The sequence below is a fragment of the Lissotriton helveticus genome, chromosome 3_2 (genome assembly GCF_964261635.1).
Source record: "Lissotriton helveticus chromosome 3_2, aLisHel1.1, whole genome shotgun sequence".
Lineage (NCBI taxonomy): Eukaryota > Metazoa > Chordata > Amphibia > Caudata > Salamandridae > Lissotriton > Lissotriton helveticus.
In genome coordinates this window covers 149,740,181-149,761,822 of record NC_136062.1, presented here as the reverse complement: position 1 = coordinate 149,761,822, position 21,642 = coordinate 149,740,181, and the positions used below count along the sequence as shown (strand labels likewise).

At 41.7% G+C, this 21,642-nt stretch overlaps 1 protein-coding gene across 1 annotated transcript in view; it reads right to left on the bottom strand.

The window, feature by feature from the left end:
• SEC11A (SEC11 homolog A, signal peptidase complex subunit) overlaps positions 1-21,642 on the bottom strand; it is a 195,781-nt gene that overhangs the window by 60,006 nt on the left and 114,133 nt on the right. The window contains exon 3 of the mRNA XM_078684943.1: positions 3,664-3,813. Coding sequence (XP_078541069.1) covers positions 3,664-3,813 — 150 coding nt within the window. The remainder of the gene's footprint in view (positions 1-3,663; positions 3,814-21,642) is intronic.

Here is a 21,642-nt window from a genome sequence, read left to right as displayed (position 1 = left end):
CAATATGTTTTAGTTATTCGTATATTGACCTACATTGTCGAGAAAGAGAGACTGGTTAAAATAACGATGATAGTACGTTCAAGTTATTTATATACTTTCAACATCTAAATATGAGATCTAAAGTTAATTTTATCTTGCCAGTTTAGCTCCAGTTGCAAAGTGTCGCAAATTGTATACATTTATTAGCAGGACGTGCGTAGTATTGTTTCGTGTCCATTACACGATGGCGTCTAGGGAGACATATATGATCACATGATCTACACGGGAACGGATGTTTGTAAACGAGATGGGCGGTGACCAGGCTAGCCTGCCGGGATATTTAAATTGAATTTCTTGAGTAGCTCGGTTTGCGCACTCGTTACTCTTCCGAACACGGATATTGCGGTAAGAATATAACCGGGGAGCGGGCCTTGAATATTTTCCGTTCCAACTCTGGAAAACATTGCGAACTATAGCACGATATAAGTAGCGGACTATTCACACCCTGTTAGTTAGCCTTGTAGACGTAGTCGCTCGGCTTGCGGGTGTTGGAATATTTTCTAATGACGCTTTGTGGTGGCTCAGAGATATGTCTGTCATCGTATCAAATATAGAACGTTCCCGTTCATGTACCTCTCAACTAGTCCAAATGCTATTTATATCATTTAGAAACCGAAACACAGCACAATTTTAAACCGCATTTAGATATTGGGGCCACCTTTTGCGATTGTGACCTTGGACTCTATTATCTTGCAGTGACTTTATTTTTACTAGCAAACTGGTGACTCTATATTGAACAGTTATTTGTTTTATTGTTTGATCCAGAGTGAGTGACCGCGACTAGAACTTTTCCCAAAGCTATTATACGGCGGGAATTGCATCTTTTGTCGACTCTAATATAAGGTGAGAGTATGATATGTTATCTTAACACAACTGCCTTTACCAACTGCTACTTGTGTCTATATATAAGAGATCCACTCAGATGCTGTATACTGCGCATTTAGATATTTGTCATCCCTATAAGAAAATATGGTTCCTGCTAGGTAGACTTTGGATAGTGACACTGGACATTCTGTATTGTTTGACATATGTGCTTCTACACGAATACATAACTAATGTATGATCCATGATTTGATCATATCTATAAATATTATTGTGCATGTTCAGGAACAGGACGTTTGTTCTTTAATGCTGATTGATATTCGTGTGTTTACACGAACATTAAAACGATGAGTATGCCAGTATTAAGACCTCTGTCTACTATATAGACCACACACTGAGGTATCAATTTTGATTGATCTTGTTATGGTTATTATGGTGATTTGATCTCTCTCAATCTCTTAAAGCATTATCATATTGGTTATTTGCAGATTCACTCACAGTCTATTCAAAATATTGCCCAAGAAATTTATTGGCCTTCTATCAAGTGGCCTGCTAACTATTCATTCCAGATTTTAAATAATGGACTAACCTACAGGGAATTCCTTTTTGTAACATAGGTAAGATGAGTCTCTCTTTTCTCTTGTTACAACTGTACAGACTGAATAGAGATTGTACAGTGTGAATTACCATGGGATATATGGTCGTAGATACTTAAAATTAGTGGGCTCACTGTTATTTTTTCATTAGAATAACATCATTTTGCAACATCTTTGGTTATGAATTACTAAAATTGTTTTGTTACATATAATATGCGCGTCGCTTCTCGGATTACTTTAAATCATGAACTACATGTAATGTACTGTCAACAATATGTACTTTCCCCTATGTGATTTTACGAATGTTTTTTTCTATGATATGTAAAAAAGATTGTGATGTGATTTTATGAAGGTCTTATGTATGATATGGAAATTCTCATGATGGTTAAATGTTTTTCTAAACTTTTTTAACTTTGTAATTATGTATGGTGTTTTGAGCTGGGCTTCTTGTTCTTTTTTCTTGTTTCTTGTGCTTTTATTTTAATTTGTATTGGTGATTACTTATATTCTTATTCGCTCTACTCAATATTGATTATACGTCTTGGATTATTTCAGCCCTGACGAAGTTCCTTGAGAACGAAACGCGTTGGCTGAGGAGTTTGTTTTGATTGGAAATTTAATAAAGGAATTATTTAACACGAATTGGACCTTGTGGATATTCTTCTCTGGTGCATCGTCCATTTGTACACGATTTTTCGGATCTGCCTAGCAGTGGAGTGTTGGTTCGGCACACTCTAAGCCTTGGCTAGGCCTGGTCGCCCCCACGCTCCTCCTGCTACCGCTCCTGCGCGTTACCAGATTCGCTGCAGGCGACCCAGCCGCCGCTCAGCCGCCAGGCCGCCCGCACCAGACTTTCCCGCCGCTGCCTCCCTTCGGCCCCGCCCCCCGCCAGCCGATTGGACCACCCGCTCCTGCCACCCAGCGGACCCTCCCTCCCGGCTCCCTTCTTAAAGGGACCACTGCCTTGGCTGCACCAAACGGGCCATCATCATCTGAGTCCTCCACATCCAACAGATGGCTTGATGGCAGACTACTTGCTAGGCGAAGTGTGCTCTGGGCATAAGTGTTCTTGCACTGGTTTCTCTGTTGTCGCCTACGACGTCTGGTCAGGCGTCAACTGTAACGGTGGCGGCTTCTTCCATAGACAATGATGGCTTCGTCGAAGGATGTCTCGACGCCGACAGTGTTGGTATGGTGGCCACCAACGGGGTTGTCTACGTGGCTATTGCCATTGTCATCACTGCCTTCCACTTTGACATGTTTGATGGCGATGCATTTGCCTGGATTTCATACTTGACTCAGAGGAGGATTTTCCAGGATGTAAAACCAGGCTTTAAGAGGGAGTGGTAGGTTCGGATCTTGTGGCCTCTGAGGATATTTTCTCCCTTATACAAAATGTGTCCACTCCTTGTGGACAAAAGCTAAAAAGTTACATATCTTGTCAGAATCTGGAACTATACTATGGGGATGATCTGTAGTGTAGAATACTTCATTAGGATGTGCCGGTTGAGAAGAGTGGAATGAGAGGTGTGATTAAATTTTATGAAATGTCAGCTGTGGTTTTGCATCTCAGCTGGAGGTCATCTACATGCTATCCTCTTGAAAGCCTGATTTATAAAGCTAGAACAAAACAGAAGACTCAGAGTGTATTTCTACAGATACATGCTCATTTCCTTCAAATCTTGGGTACACAGGAACCAATCTCCATAAGAACATTGGGAGGAAATAGAACTACTGGTCACACACATATATATATCTTGTGTGTGACCAGATATATATCTATCTATCTATCTAGATAGATAGATAGATAGTTATATATATATAGATATATATATCTATATCTGTAGATATATATCCATCTATAGCAGATATGTTTCTAAATATATATGAAGTGCAACTCTGCGTACAGGACAGGTTTTGTATTCAAATTCCCATGAACTAGACAAAGCTGAATTAAAATAGAAAGCATGAATAGACAGTGCATTATTACACCCTCATAAGTCATAGGCTGACTTACCCACAAGGTAAAGTAGGTTTCCTTCAACGTATGGAACTTGGTACTTTTTGTATCTAAGGAGTATTTATGAGCAAGTTGAATACATTGTACAAATGGTTTATAGTGCACAAACATATATATCTAGTATTTCATTACTATAGAGCTCTGCAAACATTTCCAAATCAGTGCCACCACAAAGCCTATACTTACTTTTCATGAATTTTTAGTACACGATGAACAATAGGAATCTCCCTCCCTTCTATCCTAAAGACCACAATTTCCCCAACGCGGATAGGATCTTCCACTCGATTTGTCAAGAAAAGCAGGTCACCTCTGTGAAATGCAGGCTCCATGCTGCCACTGAAATACAATAAGGAATTCCAAGACGTTAATGGAAACGTATACATTATCAGACAACGCAAGTTGAATCCAAATGCTCTTAGACACAGTCTGAATAATAGAAACATTCAAGTGTTGGATCATTGCTCTAAGCTCTGCTAAGAATTTTGATAGGGTGATCGAAACATACAGTCTGTTTCAGTAACAAATTAATTCTATAAAATTCAAAAACCGGTTAAAAGTGAAGGTATAGTATGACAACTAGAAAACAAACTGGATTTCTCTCGTGAAGGCAGACAACAAGGAGACCGCCTGGATCCCTTAGAATGTTTGAAAATAGGTTTGGCCGTTCAGGGATGTGATGCCCTCAAATCCTCATTTGAATAGGACTGCAGGGGCATCCAAAATAGTGTCTAGATTGCACGCAGCATATGGACCGACTTCCCAGAGACATTAACAATCTTTCTCGACTGACTGGAGTTAATTTAATACATGGGTAGAAATGTTACAGAAATATCACTCGCTCCCGATGTTTTGTTCTTTTAGGTATTTGATATCTGTTTTCACCTATGGTCTGCACCAAGTATCAAAAAGGCTGTACTTAAAAGAAATACAGAAATTGGTACATAAACTTTACTGATGCAAAAGGAATACTGTAGAATCGGGTTAGCTAACAAACGAAGCGGTAGCAACGTTGTAGTTTTCAAATGTTAGGTTTCATTCCTCAGAAGTATACACAGAAAAGGACCCATGGTAATCAGGCCAGTTACTCGGGAGAAATCTCAGAAGGGTCTGACCATTCTCCTGGCAGCCTGATATAGGTTCTAGAATAGAACATTATTACACAATAGGAGAAAAATATATTAGAAAATAAAAGGTCATAGTAAAATAACATGCATAATATGAAACATATGTGAAGGTGTGGTACGTACTGTACTATCTCCACTGTAGGTATAAACACTATGTTAGCATTGCCTACGTTCATGTCACTTTGGAAGGTTAACATGTCATAGTAGTTACTGTGGAATAGCCTGGTGGGCTTAAGGCTGTATGTCAGTTGAGGCTGCAGCCGCCGTTCTTGTTGGATGGGATCTTCTTTTAAGAATAAACCTGTATTTGACATCCTTCCTGACTCCAGCGTCATACTTCCAGAATACAACACTGGAATAATCGGCTAATTAACGAAGATCTCAACACATGGACAAGGCAATTTATATTTCAAAGGAAATCCGATGAGAGATAACCTTTTTGTGACTTTACCCGCGTTTATTCAAAATGGGCTTTATGATTGGCGGTGACACACTTGATTGATTACAGCCCGCCTCAAGTGTACTTATTTCAAGCTTTCTCCGTTCATCAATTACTTTGAATTCCCGTAAGTAAGCTTCTGCTATATCAAAGACATATTTACTTGTGAGAGAGCCCAACGTATTTCTTGTCAAAGTACTTTAAAATACTGACCCCGTCACACTTTTGTGTGAGTAGAAGTGCAACTGGCACGACCATTCCAACGGCTCCCGGACCCGTTCAGGATTGCGCTTTTTAAAATTCTAGCCAGCGGTCCGCTTCGCGTCAGCGCAGCCGGAATAAAATTTGGCTTGTATTTCTAATATAATACTATATTATCAAGAAATTCTTAACTGGAGCTTCTTCGGTGCCCTCTCTGCCTTCTCCATGCCAACACTTCTGCTTTGCCTGTGGCTCTGTGTTATCCTATTGGCTGTTGTCACAGGAGGAGTGTCTTCATTTACCTAAGACAGAGATTGTGTTACAAGCTCCATACTCATTCGTCAAAGCACGTTTCAGCTGGTCAATTTGCGTGTCAATGATACGCACATTTGAAATTACTAACTAAAGATGGGGGCTGTGTTTCAAGCTCCTGGTTTCCTACGTCAAAGAAAGATTGCACATTTCAGTTTGTCGATATAAGTGTCAATGAGGAATTCCCAATGTTCACCTATGAGAGGTGTAGACCTCACAGTAGTGAAAAAACAGATTTAGGTGTTTTTCACTACCAGTACATGCAAACTTAAGAGCATTTGTCCTACTTTTTAGTTACATAGCACCCTACCCTGTTGGCTGCCTGAGGTCTAACGTAGGGGTGACTTAATATGCACATTTGGAATAACACGCTCATTCCTGTTGCAGCTTGCCACAGGCCTCTTCTAGCTTTTAATTGAGCTTGTTGGTTTGCGTGTCAATGATACGCACATTTGCATTACATGAAAATTTGGTACTACTTCCAATGCGCGTCAACTCAATGATACGCACATTTGCATCGTGGTATGCTAGGAATCGCGCGTTCTCAATGATAGGCACATCATCATCATATATAGAGTGGCATTACTTTCAATGCGTGTCAACTCAATGATGAGCACCGTTTTTCTTGCCCTATCCTGGAGTTCCACTTATAAAATGGCAAAAGTGGAAGAAGGTATTTCAGAGATATGCCAAGGTTTGTGGGGCTTCTCGCCGTGCTGAAAGGAAATCTTCTTTACTACTTCATTGCTTAAACTCTGAGGGTCAAGATGTGTTTGATCATTTTCCGGATATGTCGCCTGCAGAGGCAGAAGAATTAAATGATTATGGGCTATGCATTAAGAAACTGGATAAACACTATTTGCCCAAGGTTAGTACTATCTTCAAAAGGTACCATTTTGCAAAAAGAACTCAAAGAGATGAAGAAACTGTAAAAGGCTATGTTACTAATTTGAGAAAACTTTCTTCATCCTGCAAGTTTGAAAACTTAGTTCCTGATCAATTTATGTTTGGGTGCAATATGGAAAAACGAAGGGAAGTACTATGGTTGAGAGATGACCCAACCATGAATGAGTTTCTGTCTGTAGCTAAAGAATTGAACACTATGAAATGTGTTGCGGTGATAAAAAAAGGAGTTTGAAAAAGATGTCGAAGTACAAGTTGTTAAAGAAAAGACTCAAAAGTGGCTTGAAAAAGAAAGAGATAAGCCTCCTACCAACAAAGAGTTGTTTAAAGGGAAAGTGGTATGTTGTAAATGCTACAGATGTAGTGGAGCTGGTCATCTCGCTAATGACAAAAACTATCCTGCATTGGGTCAAACCTGCAGTAAGTGCAAAAAGAAAGGCCATTTTGCAATGGCATGTAGAAGTAAACCTGAGCCAAGACTCAAAATGGTTGAAGTGTATGAGGGTGACAATCCTGCGTCAAATTCAGATGACTTTGAATGTGGGCAAATTGTGATACAGGCCCAGGCTTCAGGTGGTAGTAAGTCATGTCCCTTCGACAGTATTACTGTTGAAGGAGAAACCACACATGTTCTATTTGATTCGGGTGCAAAGCTCACTATTGTCTCGAATGAATTTTATCTTACGAAGTTGAAGAACAAGGTCTTTCTTACAAAGCCCGACATCACACCTATGGCATACGGGGGTAGGCCTATCAAGTTACATGGTTATTTCGTTGGCCTGATTGAATATAAAAATAGACTGGTCTCAGGGAAAATGTATGTATCATAAAAGGGAGATAGTATCATCAGTTGGCTTCATTAGGGTGACTTAGGTGTGTTTCTTGATCCCAATTCTGATCCTCCCATTCTAATTAAGGACAGTGTGTGTTCGGTGGAGGAATCTGCAGAGAGTGAATCTTTGCAAATTCTTAGGAAGGAATTTCCTGGAGTCGTCAAGCATGAGTTGGGGTGTTTGAAGGGTTATCAACACAAATTTAAATTAAAGAACAATGCTGTTCCTGTATACTGTAAAGTAAGAAATTGACCTCTTTCTATAAGAGATGCCATGCAGAAGATGATCGGCAAGCTAAAGAGCGGTGGCGTTATTGAAGAGTGGGTGGCTCCTGTGGTTGCTGCCAGGATCCTGTGGTTGAACTTTGATAACTAAATAAGAATGTGATAATGGATAGATATCCTCTTCCAAACATTACGGAGTTGTTGGTTTTGCTAGGTGGAGCGAGAGTTTTCAGTATCATCAATCTCACCTCTGCTTACCATCAGATTGAGTTGTAAGAATCCTGCAGAGATTATACACCGTTTATAATGCCTTTTGGCACGTTTAGATTAATTAGAATGGCTTTTGGTTTAGTTTCAGCCTTGTGTGTTTTCCAACGCACTATGGAGAAAGTCCTCAAAGACCTTGTGGGGGTCTGCATATATCAGAATGACATTCTCATATTTGGTGATGACTTAGACGAACATGATGCACGATTGCTTGGGTAGTTGTGTGATTGCAATCTTCCCATTAAAATGGAAAGGTGTCAATTTAGATCTAATTCAATGAACTATCTTGGACACAACATAACTGGCAATGGCGTTAAGCCTAAGAGTGTTCTTGTTTACACTATCCAAAACATGAGCTCGCTCACGAACAAAAATGAATTGATGAAATTCTTGGGCATGGTGGAATTTTATGCTAAGTTTGTTAGGATTTTGCAGATTTAACCACCAATATGAGGTGATCCCTTGAAGTCTCCTACGGAAGGGTGTTGCCGTTGTTTGGTTGGAGCTGTGTGAAAGGGAATTCACCTACATAAAAGAAAGTTTGAGTGCTGCTCTTTCTTTTCAGAGCATTAACCCTAGAATTAAGCCTATACTTACTACCGATGCCAGTGAAAGAGATTTGGGTGCAGTCCTGCAACAACACGGTCCTTCTGGCATGCAAACAGTCATGTTTTTATCCTACAGCCTAAGAGATGCTGAATCCCGATATTCTGTTATGGAGAGGGAGTCTCTTGCGGTATTCTGGGCCATCAAGAAATTAAAGAAATTTCTGTGGGGTGTTGATTTTGAGGTCCAGACGGATCACAAACCTTTAGTTGAGATCTTTAATAAGAAAGGGCTTGATCTAATTTCCAGTAGGATAGCGAAATGGGTCTTTTGCTTGCAAGAGTATAGTGTTTCACTTGAGTATATACCTGGCATTAACAATGGGGTTGCTGATGCATTGTCACGTCTTATTCCTAAGTAATCCCTCATGGATGATGACATGGGTGTGAGAAACAAATGGGTATGTGCATTAGACACTAGCATCATCTCCGAGGAAAGGTGGTGCAAGGAGTTGGCAATAGGCTCTACACTCAAAGAGGTTAATGTCTTTTATACAAAAGGTTTGGCCTGGTGTGAAGGCTGGATCTGATCTTACCAGACCCTTTGGTATCTGCGTGATGAATTATCTGTGGAGAATGGGCTGTTTCATTGGACGAGATTGATTCCCCCTACTAGTCTCCGAAAGGAATTGGAAGACTTAGCTCATGCAACCGATGCAGGTCTTACAACAAAAAGAGGAAAGATTGAGCATGTCCTACTGGTGGCCTGGAATGGACAAGCTTGTGGAGCATGTGGTGAGGGACTGTCTTCCATGTACTTTGAGTGATAAATCAAATGTCCACAGGTGCAACCTATGATCATAAGAAGGCAACCTTCACGTCCTTGGGAGGACATTGTGTTGGACATTTTGGGACCGGTACACAGCAGTGGCCTGCAAGTTTTTCTTTTGGTCATTGTTGATATGTAATCTCGAACGCCAGAAGTTTACGTCTTGTCAATGATTGGCTCATGTCATTAAGTGCTTGAATGAATTATTTTCATGGGAAGGGATGCTGGAATCTAACCTAAACGGCAATGGTGGCCAACTTGTTTCAGAAGAGATGCAGGATTTTTTATCCTCGAGAGGCATAGTTCATAAAACATGTTCTATCATCCCAAATCAAATGGAATGGTCGAGAGATTCAATAGAGTGCTTCAAAAGACTATCGCTTTAGTACGTCGTTGTCTTTAGAATGGAAAGGAGAAGTTCTTAAAAAAGTTGAAGATTACAGAATGACTCCTCATGGCACCAATGGGGGGAAAACCCCTTTTCAGGTATTTCGAGGTACAGTGCTTAACACCTGCCTTGAACCTCCTTGGGTCAACAAGTATGAACTATCCAAGGGCAAGGAATGAGAGTGTGAGTGTAGTGATGTGCAGCGGAGGGAAGAGTTGAAAGCAGCTGAAAGGAAATGTTATATGGATACTAGGAAGGCTGTGAAGAAAGTGGTGGTAAAGGTGGGAGATTGGGTCATGATTAAACGCCCCGGTTTCGTAAGTAGTTCTTCTAAGTTCATGAAGACTTTATTAGTCATCAAAGTTTTCCACAATGCCGCTAGAATACAAGATCATCACATTTGGAATCTTAATAGAGTTATTGTCTTGAGAGGTAAATTCGATGGGAGGTTTAGTGCAAGCTCAGGAAATAACATCATTGCCCATGACCATCCCATGCTGAAAATTGATAAAACAAGCATTTGCAAGGCATCAGTCGCGCCTTTGGGACCTTATATGTATTTAGCAATGCAGCATATTAGCCTTGGTGCTAGAACATCTATGGTTCTTTAATATGGAGGGAAATTATGCACCAAACTGCGTGACACTCCAGGTATGGCAACACATGGAGAGAAATATTCGCCTTTAGCGGGAAATGGTATAGTCCAAAGCTGTGTTTTTAATATAGAATCAGGGCATTCGTGGTCATATCACTCAAAATACAAGATTTGACAAAAATATTATTTACGAGTGCGCGTGGAAGACAGTTTCTATGGACCACTTTCTGTGTGGGCAGAAGGACATGGAGGAGGTAGGTAGTATGGGTGGCAGGCAGTGTGAGGAAAGCTGGACTTCAGAGACCCTAATAGCACTTAGCATGAATTAATGTACCTCGCAACAGGATCCTTTTAATTGGGTATTTATGTTTTTGCCTGAGCTCTCTAGCTCCTGCCGACTTGTAGACAGCCCCTGCTTCCGTTGGCAGCCATTGGAGAGTGGTCAGCATGGGGGTAATGCTGTCTTTTCTCTCGACCCCACAGACGAAACGCGCTGCTAAGTGTAGAATCATCTGAAGGGAGTGAGATTGGTTTTGGGGAGACCGGCCAGAAGGGAGTTACAATACTCCTACACCGGCTATAAGCGCTGAGTTGTTCCACACGAACACACATCAGTAGTTCCCTGTAATCCTCAAGATGTTGCGCATAATGAATACAATGTATGAACAGCATGAAGAGGGACTCCACAGGTAGCACAAGAACAGAGCTGTATTAAGCAAGATGACAAGAAGTAGAAGACGTGAATAACCTGGCAAACACCTGCTGCGCTTTCCCTAAGAACCGAGCCTGTTAACTGAAGGTCACACAAAGGGCTGCTGAAGGCGTCGTGAGATGCTGTGTTGGGTTCCAATCTAGTTCTACGATAAGAGGCACTCGTCTGAGACAGGAGAGTTATACAGCAGATGCACTATCAGCTGAGGCATCTATGTTCTCATATTCAGTAAAATATTCAGTGCTAGCTTTTAAAGCACTTTTGGCATGTACATTGGCAAAAAGACCTTTCTTTTGGGAGACGCTTCTGAAGGGCACTGAGAAAGTTTCAATCTTTCTTGTCCTCTAGACACAACTTCAAGTCCCTTAAAGAATATTAGTAATGTAGTTATTATATTGTATTGTGAATGTATAAAGTGCTTACTATCCTGAAGTGGCCTTGAAGAACTTTGCAGACTGGTAGCATGCTACTCCATGGAGTTCAGAGTTAGATTCTAATGCTACTTGTAAGTATGTCAGTGAGCCCTTTATTAATACACAGTATTAGGCAATGCCTGACCAATTATTGTATGGTGTTTACAGTAACAAACGGAAGTTAGTTATCGTTAATTTACGCTAATTTTTTAGTTATGGAAAGTTTTATATTCTTGATATCTGTGATTTGGCAGTAAATAGGGTGCAAGCAGTCAAGTGTGTGTGCCCTACCGTACTTAATTAGTTGCCATGCCTAGTGCACTGTGCTATCGAATGGGCACTATGTTGGCTTTGTTGCATAGATGTACGTGTTTTAGCACATACTTATTCATGCTGGGTAATTAAAACTAGAGCGAGTATTCAATGGGGTTTAGCCAGAAAAGTTGAGAAATATGGACGGAGGAGTTTGGACAGGTTCAGGTTAATAGGTGTAGGAATAGGCATTTTATGGGTTTGGCAGTAGTTCCTATGTGATTTTATGCTGCCAGAACGACAGGAATTAGCAGAAATGAAAAGAGTCGAGTTCAGTTTGGTATTTATTTTTCATTCTTAGTGATTTATTCATTTACTAAGCCTTCTCACTGTTTCCATGGTTCTGTACTGTGTATCTCTATTTTTTTTAATAATAGAAATATTGGGGCCTTACTTGGTCGGAGAGTTGTCCACAGGAGCAACTATAGAAGTAATTAGGAGGTTCACAAGGAGCAAATGTTCCTCAGCAAGTAGCTGTTGTCTATGACCAGAAGCAAATACACCTCAGCAGACTGTGCCCAACAGCAACTATTCTGCAGCAGGCATCTATGTGACGCACAAAGAAGCAACTATTTCCTAGACGATCATCAGTGGTGGATGAAAGGAGTACCCGTTTCAGGTGATAGGCTCTTTCCAGGACCAAACTGGCAATGTCCTTATCCTTATATATGAGTCTAGGGAACACCGAAGACTGAAGCAATGCACAGCATAAAAGGCACTAAGGCCTAAATTTTATAAACAAAAGTATTTTGCAAATTGTTAAACAAATTCATTTACTGCAATGTTCTAAAAAAAACATCCAATGTGAAACAAAGTTCAAATTAAACTCATAAACTAGTACATTTCAGAACTCAAATCAATTTTGCAGTGTTGAAAAGTACATTTAATTTTTTAGTAAATTTCCCAAAAGAAACATTCATCAACAACCCAATGCATTTCGGGTTCAACCTGAACCCTTCGTCAGGGAAAATCACATTACAAATATCCACATGTGTGTGTAGTTTAAACTCCTCGGAGCCAGTCAGATTGCGAATCTACAACAAAGAAATACAATGGCCTCAGTTACAGTGACAGTGCAATAGTATTCAACTGAGATTTATATTACTGTAAGCTTCACATGCTAAAAAACGACATTAATACCATGTAGTGTGCAAATGGAAAAAAAGTAATGAAAATGAAAAATAGCCAAAGTCCAAAGGTAGAGTGTATCTACACCACTTGACCCAAAGAACAAAAGGTAGCCTTGCGCCACGTAAAGAACGGTAGCGTTATGCTAAGTGAAGAAGGAACGGTGCCCACATACTCTATATGATATTTAATTGCCACACACCCGTGAAATCCAAAATAACGCCATGCAATACACCTAAGAAACTCTTGCGTACAAAATACCTTCAATATCCTGGTGGAACCAGAATTATCTGTCACACATATGCAAAAGACAGCAATTCTTCCTGTTAAATGAATAAAGTAGTACTAATTAATCTCCCTAACTCAGCCAAAATCCCACTAGCAATTGACTGTGGCATCGAACTAGATATTCACAAAAAGGCTGCAGTTTTAAACTCCAAAGTGACGATCATAAACAATGATATATCGTAAATCGCTAGAAAATAATAATAATGGGCTAATGATTGTGATAATCAGTCCTACTCCAATAATCTCACCGTGATCGAGTGACTATGTCATCATCTTACCTCTGAAAAGCTTTAGTTGTCCCCCTCCGTGTTCGTTATCACTATTTCAAAGAATGTCTGAAAACCAACGAAATAGCCTTCAGTAAGGACAAAAATCTACTTGTGGTGAAAAGGTAATGAAAAAATAATGGGTGAAGAATCAGATTCCCCCTACCTCCAAGTTTCAAACACGCCGTCCAAAAAGTCTGACTGCTCCTCAAATCAGCTCAACAAGAGATTGCCGGTTCCAGTTCATAATCTAACAGGAGAAACGGCGCGCCGCCCTCCACGTACAGGGAACATCAAACATAAAGAACGGACTAGAAACTAACCTCATCCAAGATGGCGCTCAATATCGAGTTCGATCTCCTCAACATTGTACACACAGGGGGTCAGAGTAAACAGATGCTATGAATAATGTATAAATAAAACGAGATTATGAGGGAAATAGGAAAGAAAAAGAAAAAAAGTGCAATTCAAGGTAATGTCGTTAAGAAGTATGTAAAATACCCCTCACATTCTAGAGTCACTGAATGTGACACTTATAAAAAACACAGAAGTTCATAGTGGTCATTGAGACCCCCTGGGATTACGGTCCCAAATTTAATAATCCATTGTGTCTCTGTTCGTGAAAGTGTGGTATTAATGTCCATGCCTGTTTGTGGTGAAATACACTCAAGGATTGTAAACCTAAGTTGCGGAATGGTATGACCTGCATTAATACAATGTGCTGCTAATGCAGAATTCATGTTTTTGTTTCTTATGCGGCTCTTGTGCTCCACAATCCTTGTTTTAATTTTTCTACTAGTCCTACCCACGTAAATCAGTCCGCAGGGACACTATTGCATATATGACATTCTCAGTTGTACAGTCAGAAGTATGTTTTAGAAGAATGGCATTGCCCGTTTGAGGATGTCGAAATTCCTTCCCGATCATTACATTACCACATTGACCACAGTTGTGGCACTTCCTCATCCCCTTGAATTTTCTCAATTTATCTGACCTCGGTGCTTTCAATAGTTCTCGAAGATTCTGAGTGCGAGTATGGGCGAACAGAGGTATTCCTGTAATGACTCCTTGGAAGTCCGGTTCATTCTCAATCAGTTCCCATCTCTTACGAATGATGGCTTTAATTTTGGGAGCTTGGGTAGAATATTTCAAAATAAACACCTCCTTTTTTGCGCTTAATTTTTCTTGTTTCTGTAGTAGATCTTCTCTTTTTCTGCTAGACACAGTTCTTCTCGCTTCACTTAAGGTCGAATCAGGATAACCTCTAGATCTATACCACATCACCTGGTCATCCATCAATTGTTCACAGACCTCCTCTTGCGATGTTATTCTTTTGATTCTCATAAGCTGTGAAACAGGTAGATGTTTTTTTAAGGACAAGGGATGGGCACTTGTAAAGTGTAGTGCGCTGTTAACATCAGTAGGTTTTTTGTAAACTCTAGTTACCAATCCTGTGTTGGTTTTCAAAATCTCGATACCCCAAAAATTTATTTGGTTTTCATTAATGTCGTAAATGAATTGTATTAGACTATTAAAAGAGTTCAATTCCTGAAGACATTTGTCCAGTGTCAAACGTAGGCCTTTCCAAATGACCAAAATGTCATCAATATATCGGATGAACATGATTGCATTTTGTTGCCAATCGGGATGGTGAAGTATATATTTCTCTTCGAAATGTGCCATGAAGGTATTCGCATAGGCAGGAAAGGCCCACGTTTGACACTGGACAAATGTCTTCAGGAATTGAACTCTTTTAATAGTCAAATACAATTCATTTACGACATTAATGAAAACCAAATACATTTTTTGGTTATCGAGATTTTGAAAACCAACACAGGATTGGACCTTAAGTGAAGCGCGAAGAACTGTGTCTAGCAGAAAAAGAGAAGATCTACTACAGAAACAAGAAAAATTAAGCGCAAAAAAGGAGGTGTTTATTTTCAAATATTCTACCCAAGCTCCCAAAATTAAAGCCATCATTCGTAAGAGATGGGAACTGATTGAGATTGTACTGGACTTCCAATGAGTCATTACAGGAATACCTCTGTTCGCCCATACTCGCGCTCAGAATCTTCGAGAACTATTGAAAGCACCGAGGTCAGATAAATTGAGAGAATTCAAGGGGATGAGGAAGTGCCACAACTGTGGTCAATGTGGTAATGTAATGATCGGGAAGGAATTTCGACATCCTCAAACGGGCAAGGCCATTCTTCTAAAACATAATTCTGACTGTACAACTGAGAATGTCATATATGCAATAAAGTGTCCCTGCGGACTGATTTACGTGGGTAGGACTAGTAGAAAAATTAAAACAAGGATTGTGGAGCACAAGAGCCGCATAAGTACCAAAAACATAAATTCTGCATTAGCAGCACATTGGATTAATGCAGGTCATACCATTCCGCAACTTAGGTGTACAATCCTTGAGTGTATTTCACCACAAACAGGCATGGACATTAATACCACACTTTCACGAAAAGAGACACAATGGATTATTAAATTAGGGACCGTAATCCCAGGGGGTCTCAATGACCACTATGAACTTCTGTGTTTTTTATAAGTGTCACATTCAGTGACTCTAGAATGTGAGGGGTATTTTACATACTTCTTAACGACATTACCTTGAATTGCACTTTTTTCTTTTTCTTTCCTATTTCCCTCATAATCTCGTTTTATTTATACATTATTCATAGCATCTGTTTACTCTGACCCCCTGTGTGTACAATGTTGAGGAGATCGAACTCGATATTGAGCGCCATCTTGGATGAGGTTAGTTTCTAGTCCGTTCTTTATGTTTGATGTTCCCTGTACGTGGAGGGCGGCGCGCCGTTTCTCCTGTTAGATTATGAACTGGAACCGGCAATCTCTTGTTGAGCTGATTTGAGGAGCAGTCAGACTTTTTGGACGGCGTGTTTGAAACTTGGAGGTAGGGGGAATCTGATTCTTCACCCATTATCTTTTCATTACCTTTTCACCACAAGTAGATTTTTGTCCTTACTGAAGGCTATTTCGTTGGTCTTCAGACATTCTTTGAAATAGTGATAACGAACACGGAGGGGGAGAACTAAGGCTTTTCAGAGGTAAGATGATGACATAGTCACTCGATCACGGTGAGATTATTGGAGTAGGACTGATTATTAGCCCATTATTATTATTTTGTAGTGATTTACGATATATCATTGTTTGTGATCGTCACTTTGGAGTTTAAAACTGCAGCCTTTTTGTGAATATCTAGTTCGATGCCACAGTCAATTGCTAGTGGGATTTTGGCTGAGTTAGGAAGATTAATTAGTACTACTTTATTCATTTAACAGGAAGAATTGCTGTCTTTTGCATATGTGTGACAGATAATTCTGGTTCCACCAGGATATTGAAGGTATTTTGCACGCAAGAGTTTCTTAGGTGTATTGCATGGCGTTATTTTGGATTTCACGGGTGTGTGGCAATGAAATATCATATAGAGTATGTGGGCACCGTTCCTTCTTCACTTAGCATAAGGCTACCGTTCTTTACGTGGCGCAAGGCTACCTTTTGTTCTTTGGGTCAAGTGGTGTAGATACACTCTACCTTTGGACTTTGGCTATTTTTCATTATCATTACTTTTTTACCATTTGCACACTACATGGCATTAATGTCGTTTTTGAGCATGTAAAACCTACAGTAATATAAATCTCAGTTGAATACTATTGCACTGTCACTGTAACTGAGCCCATTGTATTTCTTTGTTGTAGATTCGCAATCTGACTGGCTCCGAGGAGTTTAAACTACACACACATGTGGATATTTGTAATGTGATTTTCCCTGACGAAGGGTTCAGGTTTAACCCGAAATGCATTGGGTTGTTGATGAATGTTTCTTTTGGGAAATTTACTAAAAAATGAAATGTACTTTTCAACACTGCAAAATTGATTTGAGTTCTGAAATGTACTAGTTTATGAGTTTAATTTGAACTTTGTTTCACATTGGATGTTTTTTGAGAACATTGCAGTAAATGAATTTGTTTAACAATTTGCAAAATACTTTTGTTTATAAAATGTAGGCCTTAGTGCCTTTTATGCTGTGCATTGCTTCAGTCTTCGGTTTCCCTAGACTCATATATAAGCATTTTCCCGGGGGATAGGTACCTTCTCCTACAGCACTGCACGCCAACAGTGAAAACAATTGTGTTAATTTATCATATAAGTTTGATTAAGAGGAGTGCAGACCCACCCACATTAACAATGTCCTTATCCTGTCATCCTTCACCTGGATGCCCCTGCTGGACACACCTAGATTTCAAATTTAATAGAGGCGCACATTTAGCAATCACATGGCCGGTCCAATCGGAGCCCTACATGCTATAGACTGGTGGGGCTAATCTAGTACCAAAGTTGAGCCCTAATGCACAGCTGATCAAGTGGAGCCACCCTGTTGTTGATAAACATCGAACTGACTTACTGGGCATAATGGAAAAAGCAGGGAGTTGCACATAAGGTGTTTCAAATGATCACAAAGCTTTAAAAAAAAAAACAAAAAAAAAACTACTGTGATCTGCCTCCGTGCAGTGAACTTATTTTGGGGGGGGTGGGGAGTTTGGGGCAGAGGCGGGCAAGAAACAGAGTGAAGTGAGAAGGGAGAGATGGTGTGGATGGAGAGAAAAAGGAAAAAGAGGAGACAGAAATGGAGTGAAAGGAATAAATGGCAAAAAAATAAGAAAAAGAAGTGAAAAATGTACGTGAGAAAGAGGTGATGTCTGAGACAAAAACAAAGTGAGAGAAACGATGGAGAGGAAGAGAAGGAGAAAGAAAAAGTAGAAGAGAATATATAGAAATGGAGAAAATAACATCATTACAGAGGAGTGTCTGGTGCTTGCCTAGATTGCTACGGGGTGGGGGGCAAGGGAGAAGCAAAAGCACACATGCACAATGACAATTCCAATTAAAACAACAGCATCAAAGTTTTCAAAAGCAGAAATAATTCAGGTTAGTGCACTTGTAAAAGAGCATATATGAATGAATAAACTTCTGAACTGTAAGCACACAAGCCCGTTTTGGAGGAAAAAAAACTTATCAACTGACCCTGGCACAAGAGGAAATGGTAATCTGCAAGGAAGCCCAACCAGGAAAGAAAGGTCAGGTGCTGTACCCTATTGCAGGTAATCCACTGAAGAGTGATGGGAGTCCTAATGGAGGAGGGTAAGAAATTCCAAACTACACTAGAAGAAGGACTCAAAGTAGTTCGGGATGGAAGAAAACGTAACCACTTCGGCGCTGATGAGTTGCGCCGCTCGCACGCTGATGACGAGCTGAGCTCGTCATGTAACGCGCGTTTTAAAAAAACGCCGCGTATAGCTGGAAAAGCCGCCGCGCGCATGCGGTTAAAGAGGGTCGACAGACATAGAACAGGAGGGGGAGAGCGTGGAAAGGAAAAGAAATATAAAGAGCAGCGGAAGAGAAGGAGAGAAAGCCGGGGGGAAGGAAGGAGGGGAGGAGACAGATCTGGGTGTCACGTTGTATAGAGCTACCCTCTTCTGCGAGCAAATCATTGCAGACACAAGTTAACTCCTCTTTGCTTGTGTCGCACATAGCAATCGGAGAGCTTACTCTCTGTGCAGTGAGGTTACACGCTGCAGAGACCTCATGCCCCGTGAAGTTACACAGTGAGGGGCGCGCTCTGACAGTTTCCTCCATGCAGTGGAGTCACTAACTGCAGAGGTCTCCATCCGAGAGGACTGACGTCACATACAACAGAGGTCTCCCCATCTGTGAAGGCACACACCACAGGCAGCCGCTTACCCGCACAGTGAAGCCACACCTCCCAAAGAAAGTTACGTTGATCCAAGGCACCACAGAGTGTTTCAAATGTTCTACCTGCTAAGCTCCGGAAACACAATCTCTTTGGCAAACACATAGCTGCGCTCTTATTATATAGTGCAGTCCCGGCGCTTATTTATACTCGCACAGTTCTCACTGTTTCTCTGATCTGATAAGGCTGGTTGTGACTGCCAGCAGCGCCCGAGGGACGCAGGGTTACCACAAAGCACACAGTATATAATATGCCAGGGGTTCATCTACACTAGGGTGCTACATTTAGCACCTAAACCACACTTCTCTGACCAACCTCTTAAGAGACCGGCACCACAAAAAGCATTTTGGGAATATAAGTGTCTCTTGGCATTTCAAATGCAAGCACAACCTCAAATTCTATTACAGGACCAGAGGCTTCGGATTATGCTTTCTCTTTCTTTACTGTTAAATCACAGCAGCCAATAAACACACAGTTTAATATGAAAAAACTACATTGTCCATGATGCTTAGCCTTAGCCACGCCTCCTTAGCCCTCATAAGAGCCCTGGTAACGGTCCCATCTTCCTCTTTCTTTGCTGCTCACAGCAAGAGATAAGTGCATGACTCTGTATTGTCTTTACTGACTTCTTTGGCATGTTGGTATATGTACTGTGCTTTAAGCGCTTTGGCTTATTGTGACACTGCTTACGCTGTGCCGTTTAACCGACTTTCCAGTTCTGTATCGTTTAAATTGTGATTACTCACTGTTTTCACTGGCGCGTCCCGCACTGTTGCTGCCTGTTATCTGGGCGTGGGGCCGCTAGACGCGGCATTGCTTTTCGAGCGCTCCTGCCCTCACTTTCGGAGCTCCGCTCCGTGCTCTCCTTCCCTTAAGGTCGCGCCTCAGCGCGTACAGTACCGGGCCGCAGTGCGGGCGTTTTATTTGCTGTCGGCGGGTTCGCAGATCAGTAGGTGGTGCGTGGGCTCTCCCTTATCGCCCGTAAGCGCTTCTGGAGCCGCAAACCACACGGCCAGCGCGTGTAGCGTGACGCGCGCACATTGGGGTGTATTTTGGTAGGATTTGGGCGTGCGTTGGGCTGCACACGCTGGTTTGCCTGTTTTTATTACACTTTGTCACCGCGTTTTAAATCGAGCTGGTGGAGAAAGACACCTGACTGGTTGCCATAATAGTTTTTGCCTATTCTGGAGTGCGCACACGCTCCCTGTACTTGCTTCTTGGCTCCTACGCCCTTCTGGGGCTGCAAAAATTCTACTACAGCTTTGCTGGTACTGCTTCATTTATTCCTTGTAGCTGTGTGCAGTTGGGCTGACCCCCCCCCCATTACTCCTCCTGTTGCCTACCTCCTGTGAGCATTGTTAACCTTGTCTTACCCCACTGTAGTGTAGGTCATGGAGGAGGAGGTGTATTATGATGAGGAGGCGGAGGATGGCTATTATGAGGAACAGCCTGGGGCTGTTGTTGAGGACAAGATTGTGGAGGCTCTGGACGCTTCTGTCCAATCCTCAGTTAACAAGGCGATTGAAAGTGCAGTGCCCACGACTGTGCAACAAGCATTGGCAGCTGCTCTCAAACCTATCACAAAGCAGCTTGAAAGTTTTGCTAAGCGTCATGGGTTCACGAAGAATAAGGCTAGCAAGGATGCTCCACCAGCTAATGAGTCAGGGAAGGATAGTCAATGGCCTTACGCTAGTGCCTTAGGTTCCCTACCCCCGGCATCGGGCACAGATCATGCTTATGCGTCTAGCGGCAAGGCGAAAAGTAAGCAGAAGGTCTATGTGGACACGGACACTACCACTACGACTGACACTACCGACTACGATGAGGTGGCTCCTCCCAAGATGAAGGCGAAGAAAGCTGCCTCTTCAAGTTCTGCTCCTCCTCTTGATACCCCCTTTACCTTTAATCCCAGTGAGATTGTTCATCCAAGATCTACGGATTGGGTTTCAGCGCCAGAAGTGGCGGAGTACCTTCAGGAGAATCTTCGCAAGGGCTTTGATAAGGAGGTTAGGAACCGGCTGCGGTCGGAGTGCCCTCAACCCGATCTGGCCCATAAGGTCGCTGAGCCACTGAGATTGACATCAACTTGCTCACCTTTTTAAAGAAATTTGCCAATGACCCAAAAAAGGGGATAGACCGCGCCTGGCGCGGTTGTCAGGACAAAATGCTTGATGTGGTTGGTCCACTAGCTAAGATTTTGGAGATTGCTTTGGCGGCCAAAGAGGCTAACATTCCGGTAGACCCCGACATTCTCGCTGGTTGGACCCAGAGGGCCATTTGTTTGCTCGGCAATGCCAATTGTGCACTCTCTACAGAGAGATGCAAGTCCTTACTTATGAGGATGGACACTAATCTTTCAGATTTAGCGGCAGTGGAACCTGGACCATTGGCTGAAGGCAACCTGTTCGGGGAGCGCTTTGTGAAGGATGTCTCTACGTGGGCACCTTCACCTCTCTTGATAAAGCGCAATCAGGCATCAAGCGTGTGTTCAAACAGGACCTTTTTAACAGGGCCGGGCGAGGCAGGGGACGCTCGCCAGGCCGCTTCGCCAATCAGGGTCCCTCCAGAGGTGGTTATGGACGTGGTAGAGGAGACTGGGACT